Source organism: Caenorhabditis briggsae (genome assembly GCF_000004555.2).
Source record: "Caenorhabditis briggsae complete genome, chrIII, whole genome shotgun sequence".
Classification (NCBI taxonomy): domain Eukaryota; kingdom Metazoa; phylum Nematoda; class Chromadorea; order Rhabditida; family Rhabditidae; genus Caenorhabditis; species Caenorhabditis briggsae.
The window spans coordinates 4830580-4840357 of NC_013490.2; the positions used below are offsets into that span (position 1 = coordinate 4830580).

Sequence of the window (9778 nt, forward strand, 5' to 3'; positions counted from 1 at the left end):
GGTACAGAGCTGGAAAAAATGGGAAACTCGTCATAAAACGATGACAAAAAGTGAGAAAATCATTGAAACCGGTGAATACAGTGAGAAAATCAAGAAAGAGTGAGTAGAAAATCATTGCAAACTGAAAAAAACTATTCAAATCTTTTTTGGCGCGCGAATTTTTAGGTGCGCAACAGGGCACGCTTGCATTTTTCTCATCTTTCAGAGGGAGACCCCGCAATTTCCGGGGAAAAAAAAAATCGGGGAAAAAAAATCGGGGAAAAAGTGGGCGGAGTCGGGGGCGGAGCCTAAAATGCAACCCTGGCACGGTTTTGCCGCAGGGTTTTTAAGCACAGTTGGATAAAGTCGAGAGCAAAACCGTGCCAGGGTTGCAACTTAGGCTCTGCCTGTGCACCATATTGTCCTCACACCCAAATATGTTTATGATGAATTATCACGGACCTCCATCGTATCATCTACAAGCTCAAGATCCAGAAATGTTCAATCTTATAAGTACTAAAAACCTACAGGTGTAGAAAGCCAAAAAGATTCTCAGCGACGAAAAAAAAAATTTTAAAATTTTATGATTATTTTAGTGATGGAATGAAAACAAAAAAGAAGATTAAAATTATGTCATAGATGGATAGTGATGTGAATTTCAATTTTGGTATGAGAACAAAAAAAAGAGAACGATCGGTGAGCATGAGAAAACAGGTAAAAGAGAAGACAGAGAGATGGTTTTTTACGGGTCCGGGTAGCTGAGCGCCACACTGTATACGCTTTGATTCTAGTATCTCTTGTGTTCTTTTTTTTGTTGAAATTTTCAAAAGGTTTAGCTTCGGGGTCTTTTTCTTGTGATATGATTTTCCGCTTGGTAACTGGTTCCTGGTTCAATTTGTTCCGGATATGATTATGCATCATGAATGATTAGTGAACCGTTTTCCCACATGCCAATATTTTCCCCCCGTGAAGTCCGTTTCGGTCATTTCCTTATTCCAGACATCATTCCCACACACTCGACAGTCCCACGCATCAATACTTCACAATTTTCTAGACGAAAAAAATCCAGAGTACTCAAAAAGAATTTCGATTCTCATAAAAATCTAACACAGGTGAAGAATGCAGCACAATGATTTATTATCCGTCTTTCATAGTGTCCGACTGTTCATTAAAGATCACTTTTCCATTTTACGACACAAATTGACCTCGAGAATGGGAAATACAGTAAAACGATGGGTAGATGTTCCGAAACAGAAATGGAAGAATGGTTTACAACTTACTTCTTCCCTCAGGGAAACGTTTTGGTTGATCAAAGTGGGAATTTGAGAGGCAAATTACTGTCAAATTATTAATTTTTAGGGAAAATGAGAAACTGAATGTTTACAATTTCATAGATTGAAACTTGATATTCTGAATCTTTGAAAATTTGAAACTCTGAAATTCTTAAATTCGAAAAATCTGAGATTCAGATACTTTGAAATTCTAAAAATTCTATAAGATTACGAAATTTCTGAAATTTTGAAATTTTGAGATTCTGAAATTCTGAAATACCCAGAATCCGAAATTTTGAGATTCCGAAATTCTGAAATTCTGAAATGTTGAAATTTGTCAGTTTTGAGATTCTGAGATTCTGAGATTCCGGAATTTTTGAAATTTTGGCATTTTGAGACTCTGAAATGCTGAGTTTTTGAAAATCTGAAATTTTGAAAGTCGCAAAGTTCGAAAACTCTGAAAATCGAGCTCTCCGAAATTGAACTTTTGGGAAATCAAAATAATTTTTGAAGCTTTGTAGAATGTTTGGGATTCGGATTTTTTTCAGATGTTGCCAATTTTTCAAAGTTTCCAAAACTTTAAAACATTGAAATATTGGAAAACTCTCACTTAAGCATGGATGTTCGGAATGACCTTTTTCGGAGTTTTGGAACTTCGGAGTATTCCGATTTCGAAATTTTCGGGATTTTAGAAATAGGAAAATTTCTCATGCGTTTTGAAATTGTAGTAAAAACGCGCTCATTCCGAAAAAAGTTCGGAAATGATCCGACCGGAATACCATTTCGAATTTTTCCGGAATTTTCGAAATTCCGAATTCCGTTCCGAAGATCCCTGCTCCTAACGCCCACAAGAATCTTTTTCAAAAAAAAACCATTTACCGTTTCTGAAATGTTCCCTATTCCCACAAGAAACTTCAAACTGGAACAAAATGATGCAATTATCATATTCTTCTCTACTCTTCTTCTCTCTAATAAATCCCGAAAGAACCGTCCATCTTTCTACAGATATCTGCATAATATCTAATCTTTTCTCAACCCTTTTCTTTGAACAGTTTGCAATGTGATATTTGAGAGATGAAAATCCATATGGATTGATCAATTATCTTGTGTAGTTTCAATTTTTACAATCAGCGGTTATCTTTGAAAGGTTCTCAATTCTTTCAGTTGTAAACTAAAATTTCGCGCTTCTTTGTCTGTTTGTCTTCTTGGAATTTTACAAAAGAAGATTCTCAAAAACTTTAAATTCGTCTGCTGACCCCTGTACTGTAATAATGACCACTTTCTTTTCTGTGATTTATCACCGTTTGTCACTGAAATTCTATTATCATTCCCAATCAATTAGAAGAAGAATTCCGCATAATTTATGAGGATGATCCCGTACTTTGAAGGGAAACAATACGGGCGGTCTATGATTCATATGCCCGGTTTTCTTTCCACGTGTCTCTTACTGATAATTGCTGATAATTAGGCACTGATTAAAATAAATACATATCTTTAGAGAAACTAGTTCTTAGTAAGATTTAGAACTGTGTATGATAAGGAAAGAAGATATCAAAAGAAGAAGTTACATGCATGCGCGTTTTTCGAAGGTTATGTCTCATGCAATGTCTATCAAAATAAGAGGAAAAGAAACACTTTTTTTGGTTTTTTCATCTTTGTTTTTGTCATCTTGATCCTTCTCTAAAAATAGTCGTTATTTGTGCTGTAAAGAAAATTTCATGTGATATATATATTTCATTCTAGTTTTTTAAAATTATTTACAAATAAGGTCATATTTAATTGGGTGTGACCTGTTTTCTTGAGGTCGGGGAATCCCTTTTTTGAGGTTTTCAAAAAATTGAAAGATCTAGAATCTATATTAAAGTTGTTTTTCCCATTATACAGGTAACCGTTTGTGGATTACTGTAGTTTATAACTGATACGTCATCACCTAGTTTTCTCAGAATCTCAGAATCTCATTCTGGTCATTAGAACTCTTTTTGAAAATTCTAGGAATATCAGTATTGCCATTGTTTTCCAGGTATTGCCTTTTTTTTGGATATTTTCAAAAACTTGATTTTCTCGAAATCCTTGATTTTTGTTCAGAATTTTTGATATTCCAAGAATTTTCCAAGTGCCAAAAAATATATGGACCAAAAACTTATATTTCAGTAACTTCTCAGAATCTCGAAATTCCTGAATTTCCATTTTTCAAAAGTTCAAAATTCTAATTCCGTCACTTTAAATACCTGAAGTCTTTGGAACAATTTTCCTCTTGGAATTCCGAAAAAAACCAGACTTTTGGTATTTCAGAATCTTGGAAGCTTAGAATTTAAAACCTCCAAAAACAGTGAATCTTATAATTCCAAATTTCATTTCTACTTTGTGATTTTGACTTTCGAACTTGAAAAAAACCAGATTAAAAAAAGGGGTTGTCCTATGGAAAATCATCAGAGATCAATTTCAACGTTGTTGGATTGATACCAGTGATCTGTTATCATGTTTTGTTTCAGAATTGTTCTTGAAAAATCTGAAATATTTTGCGAGAAAAGTTTTCGAAAGCCTTATTAGGTAACTGTTCAAAAGTATCTCTACTATCCAATCTCTAATCTTTTTAAAACCCCTATTTTCGATTTTCCGGATTCCAGAATTTCGAAATTCTAGAAGACGTCAGATCTCAAATTTTCCACAAAAGAGTTTCCAAAAATTGTCTTATTACCTCAACAAGAAGCCCATTCAAACCGTCAATTTTGAGCATAATTATCTCGGCTCCTATAAGAGATATCACTAACTTGTCAGCTGATAAAATATTGATGATATTATGATAAACATTTTATCAGTTGACAAGTTTTTTATATCTTTCCGAATAAATGAGATAATTGAGCTCAATGTTGATGGTTTGATTGGGCTCTTATTAGAGGAAATACGGTTCTAATTAATTTTGCATCATGATTTCAGAATCGTTTTTTCATGATCTTCCCATCTGAAAATTTGGAATCTTACTAAAAAAAATATTTACTTGTGATCATTGTGGTGCGTACTACAACATTCTTTGTTGTCCGTCGTCCTTCTCATTCTCCTAAAAAACTTTCCCTTTTCTATTATATTTTTTTTCAAAAAAACTTTTTATCTGAAAAAGAAAAAAGGGGGCCTTCTGTAAATTTGATAGGTTTCCAACGTATACGTCACACTTTTCGCTTTTCTGGCAAATATAAACTCCGACTGTTCCCGCTCTCCCTTCTGATTTTTTTTCTGCCTTCATTCCATTCTCATCTGATTCCTTTTCCACGTCTTCTTCCCGTGTCAACGTCTTCTTCTTCTTCTCGAATCACATAACTGTTTCTTCTTTCTCTTGTGAGTTGATTTTTACATAGTTCATTTTTTCTCGAATCAAAAAAGAACGGCCTGGCTACTCTTTCTACAGTACCTCCCTCTCTCTCTCTCTGTCTCTTTTCGCCGAATTCATTGACCAAACGAATTCTGGTTTCTAGAAGTGTCTTTTTCTCATTGTTCATCTGTACCTTTCTTATCAGTATATTTCTCCGTTTTTTTTTATTTCTAGTGTCTTCTGATGTCCCTTTCTGAACTATTTCGTTTCACTTTTCCTTATGATCTTATGTAACCATAGAATAGAAAAGCAGGAAGTAGAAATTTCGAAAGGTCTGGAAGCTTCTAGAAAAGTCTGGGCTAAGCATGTTGAATTTTTCTTCAACAGTTTGGCTACTGTAATTTTATGAAATGCTCAAAGTGAGAGTATAGGGTAAAGTACCGTAAAACCTGTATTAGAAGGGTCCCTTCATAAGAAGGGCGCCTCTAATAGAAGGGCATTCCCAGAGAGGCTTGGAAAAATAGAAGAGCCCCTTTAATATATGGACCCCCATCCAAATGTGTTGTTTCAAATTAAAAATTTCCTTACGTTTTCAGTAAAAAATATTCCGAAAATTCCGCAAGTTTTCAGAAATTGGTTGAAACATTGATTTGGTTTTTAAAATTTTGTTTAATTTCTATCAAATTGACAGATTTTAGCAAGTTTTGAATGATAATTCACCAATTTTTTCGTGTAAAATCATTGAAAAAAATGCCGGAAAAATAGAAGAGTCCCCTCTAATTGAAAAGCACTCTAATAGATGGGCCCTCTAGAGGTACCTTGAAACATCAGAAGAGCCGGCTCTTCTAATACAGGTTTTACGGTATTCTGAAAGCAAGGAAAAATTTTAAAAATTAAAAATTTTAGCAAAAAGCGGTTTTTTCCAATATATTTGCATCTTTGCTCTATTAGGTCAAAATTAATTTTGGAAGTTAAAAATTGTTTTCCATTTCTCATTTTTGTAATTTTTTATCAAATTATGTCGACGAGACATTTCCTCGTCTCCGTGTCTTTTATCAATCAAACTTTTCTTCCATTTCTTCCAAATATTTTCGAAGATCTCTTTTGTTTTTCAAAAAAGACAATCAGTGTGTGATAAGGCCATACAGTATCTTCTTATCTTTATCTTTTCTTTCCAAAAAAAAAACTACTGGTTGATCATACTAGATACTGAAGTTCTCCGTATTCATACTTTATCCTTGTTTGCCCTGACGTCATTTTCCTGGAAATTGGCTTGATTTCCGACCTATTCACAAATTGCTCACCATTTTCCTGATATCTGATCGAAATATATAAGAAACAGGAGAAGGATAAAAAAGAAATGATCCCAATTAAATGAATATTTTGTTTACGGTGTGTAGTGTCCCCCTATAAGTGTCCTTTTTTCTGTTCAGTTAATTGCTTCTTTCTCTATTGGGGTCTCCACCCACTCTCAGAAAATGAGAATAGTTCATTTTATTTTCCCAGTGCCGTGTCGATTGTAATCATGATCACATAATACAGTCCCTGCTTATACTCAAACCCTCATAAAAATATATGAAGTATTTTTTAATCAAAGTCTTTTTTGACTGCTTTGTAGTGTCTTAAGTGCGCATGAGAAATACGTGATGGTGCATAATTACCCAAACTATAGTTCGTACTAGCACAACTTTGAGTTTGAGTGAAGGGTTCTACTGGGTTCAAATTTGGAGTGCAAAAATTCAAATAATTCATTAGTAAACTGGCAAAGTTTCAAATTATTTTATAAACTTCGAGCTGAGTTATCGCTTGTCAAAGTAGCTTCATCTCAGGAAAATCTCAGGAAAATTTTCTCAAATCGAGAGACTCAAAAACACTATAATTTCATTTTTTTTTTCCACATTGAAAAGTAACCCAGAACTTTTTCGAACCTCAAGGTTTGAAATCCTGAAATTCAGAAACTCGCAATATCTGTATTCCCGTTTAAAAAAAATCTAACAGTCATTATTTCATATTCAATCTGAAAATACGAAATTTGAAGAACTCGTTCCAGAAATTTTAAAATTCGAGAATCTACCTTTTATTGACAAATTTTTCAGGTTCGAACTCAAGAAATTCCGAACTTTCGAAAAATCATAAATCCTGAAGTTTTCAAATTTCAAAGTTTTAACTGTTAGGCTCTGATTTATAATTTCTGAATGCTCAATTTCTAAACCTTCATTTTCCATAATTCAAACTTTCGAGAAAATTTGTGTATTGTGGTCGATTTCTGCTCGGGTGTCGCCAGCAACTTCCTACCGGAGATTGGTCAGATTCCGGATAATACCGCTACTAAAGACCAAATCCCGACAAATTATGATTTCGACCTAATAGTATTTCAACTTTCAACTTCCTAAAAAATCTTGACCCGCTATACAGCCGTTTTTGGACAAGTTTCAACCAGAACCTGGCCAATGTCCGTCTAAAGCTGACCCCTTCAACTTCTGACCAAAGCTTGAAAGCCAACTATCGAGTGCGTACTAGTTATAACTTCTACTTTGGCGAATCTCGTCATTTAGCTTATTTTACTAATCTAGAACAATCTAGAACGAATCAGAAACATCATTTCCTACCTCCCAATTAGCCCAATTCAAGTCCGAAATGTTGCGATTTTCCCCACCGCCGTGTGACTGTGATAAGGTTTTCATTTCAAAGAAAGGAAGGGGGATGGAACAATCAAAAAATTCATTGATCTTAAGAGAGAGAGACTAACCTATCAGTTTCATCTCATTCGCTTTCTCATTTTACTGTACTTCTTCTCCCCCCCATCTCTCACTGATCAGGCGGGGAGATTTAGGGAAGAAAAAAGATAAGAGAAAATTATCAGCTGAATCGATTCGGTTTTTCGTTGTCATACGAACCAATATCATTTCTTCTCTTTTCGGCCCGGCCCGAAACTTGTTCCTCCCTTTTCATCTCTCCGCATCTCTCCTTTCATCCCCAATTTTTTTCGTTTTGTGTGTTATCCGCCTGTTTTATCAACTACACAAAAAAGTTCGATTTTTTATATGTGTATCCACATTCCAAACGTTATTCATTCATTTCTCTTATTTTAATTTTCCAGACATTCTATCAACATTCTAATCATCTCAAAGTAGCTCGTCTACCCCCATAATGGCGAGTAGAACACTCAAAAAATCGGCGTCAGCCATCTCGGACACTCTCCGAAGAACGTTCTCAACGAAGACGTGGGAACATCGAGAACAGCTTCACACACTTCAAGAAGACGTGAGTTTTAAAGAAGAACTCAAAAATTAGAGATTTATTTTTCAGAATAAATTCTTCCTGAAAAAAGTGCGATGGCAGATTGCCTTCTTGGCTCATATAGGTTTTGCAATTTCTTTTGGAATTCGATCGAATTTCGGTGTGGCGAAAAATCGAATGGTTAACAATTTTACGGATGCTTACGGAGAAGTTCATGTGAGTTTTGACTTTTTAAGATGGTCAGAAATTTTCTTCGATGTTCAAATTTCCTTCAAATGCTCTGATATAAGCCCACCCTGCAAATTAAGCTCAATTTTCTCGATTCCTGTAAAAAAAACAAAATTTTGTCAACTGATAAATTAATGGTGATATTATGATGAATACTTTATCAGTGGACAAATTTTTGATATCTTTCAAAGAAATCGAGATATTTAAGCTCAAAGTTACACTATCCAGAATCGTTTTGCACCTCTAAGCCCGATATCCTGGAATCCAGAAACGCCGAGTTTTGCGATCGCTGTATTTCATAGTTTGAAAAAAATCAAATTGTAAAGTTCATTTTATTCACTTTGGAAATCTGAAGTTCTGAGTTTCAAATATGGAGTTTCTGGATTCCAGGATTTCGAGCCTTTGGATTCCTAAAAAATCTGGATACCGTAACTTTTAGATCAATTATCTCGATCCCTGTAGAAGATATAAACAATTTGTCAATTGATAAAATATTGGTGGTATTATGATGAATAATTTGTCAGTTGACAAGTTTCTGATATCTCTTACAGGAATAGAGATAATTAAGCTCAAAGCAGTTGGGTGGACTTCAATTAGATCGAATACTGTATCAGAAGTCAGAAATTCGAAAAACCTGTTTCTTGCTTCACATTTTAATTTTTCAGGAAAAAGAATTTTTCTGGACGGGTACTGAAGTTGGAATGATGGAGTCCTCTTTCTTCTATGGATACGCTGCCTCTCAAATCCCCGCCGGAGTCCTTGCTGCCAAATTTTCTCCCAACAAACTCTTCATGCTAGGAATTCTCGTAGCCGCTATTCTCAACGTTTTGACTGCAGTTTCTCTGAAATTCCATCCATTCACTGATATCTTTGTCATGTGTATTCAAACATCTCAAGGACTTGCTCTCGGCGTCTGTTATCCAGCAATGCACGGAGTTTGGAAATTCTGGGCGCCACCTCTGGAGAGATCTAAACTGGCGACGACTACATTCACAGGAGCATCGATTGGAGTCATGGTTGGACTACCAGCATCGGCTTATCTCGTCTCTCATTTCCACTGGAGTGCTCCATTCCACGTTTTCGGAGTTCTAGGAATCATATGGGCGTTTGCATGGATGTATGTGGCAGGTGATAGTCCGGCGACTCATAGATACATTGCAGAGGATGAGAAAAAGTTTATCACTGATAAAGTTGGAACAGTAGCTGTTAAGAATATGACTGTAAGTTGAGAAAAATCATTGGGTTCTAGCGAAAATTTGTTTTCCAGCTAACCACATTGCCATGGCGGGACATGATGACTTCTACTGCTGTCTGGGCTATCATCATTTGCTCGTTCTGTCGATCATGGAGTTTCTTCTTGCTTCTCGGAAACCAGCTAACATATATGAAGGACGTTCTTCACATTGATATCAAAAATGTAAGTTTTATACCACTTTCACGCTCTTATAGAGATCCCTTAACTTTGAGCCAATTTATCCCAGTTCCTGCGGAAGATATCAAAAAGTGACCCACGGGGATCTATATAAAATTAGGTCATGACCTAAAAAAAACTTGGTCATGACCTAAAAAAAATAAGGCCATGCCCCAGAAAAAGTTGACTTATTTTTGTTATCTTTTACAGAAAATTAGTTTTCTAGGCACAAAGTTACCGGAGTGGGGAGCGTTCTATAATATTAGAGAGATTACGGCATACTTGTAAAATTCCGGGCCCGGCCCGGGACGGGCTTGAGGAAATTTTCAAGACCCGGGCCCG

General features: G+C 35.3%; 1 protein-coding gene across 1 annotated transcript in view; it reads left to right on the plus strand.

The window, feature by feature from the left end:
* Positions 1 to 7707: 7707 nt before the first annotated feature.
* Cbr-vglu-3 overlaps positions 7708 to 9778 on the plus strand; it is a gene marked incomplete at both ends in the record, with an annotated part of 5303 nt that continues 3232 nt past the window's right edge. The window contains 4 exons of the mRNA XM_002641268.1: positions 7708 to 7821; positions 7867 to 8013; positions 8691 to 9245; positions 9293 to 9442. Of these exons, the coding sequence (XP_002641314.1) occupies positions 7708 to 7821; positions 7867 to 8013; positions 8691 to 9245; positions 9293 to 9442 (966 nt within the window). The remainder of the gene's footprint in view (positions 7822 to 7866; positions 8014 to 8690; positions 9246 to 9292; positions 9443 to 9778) is intronic.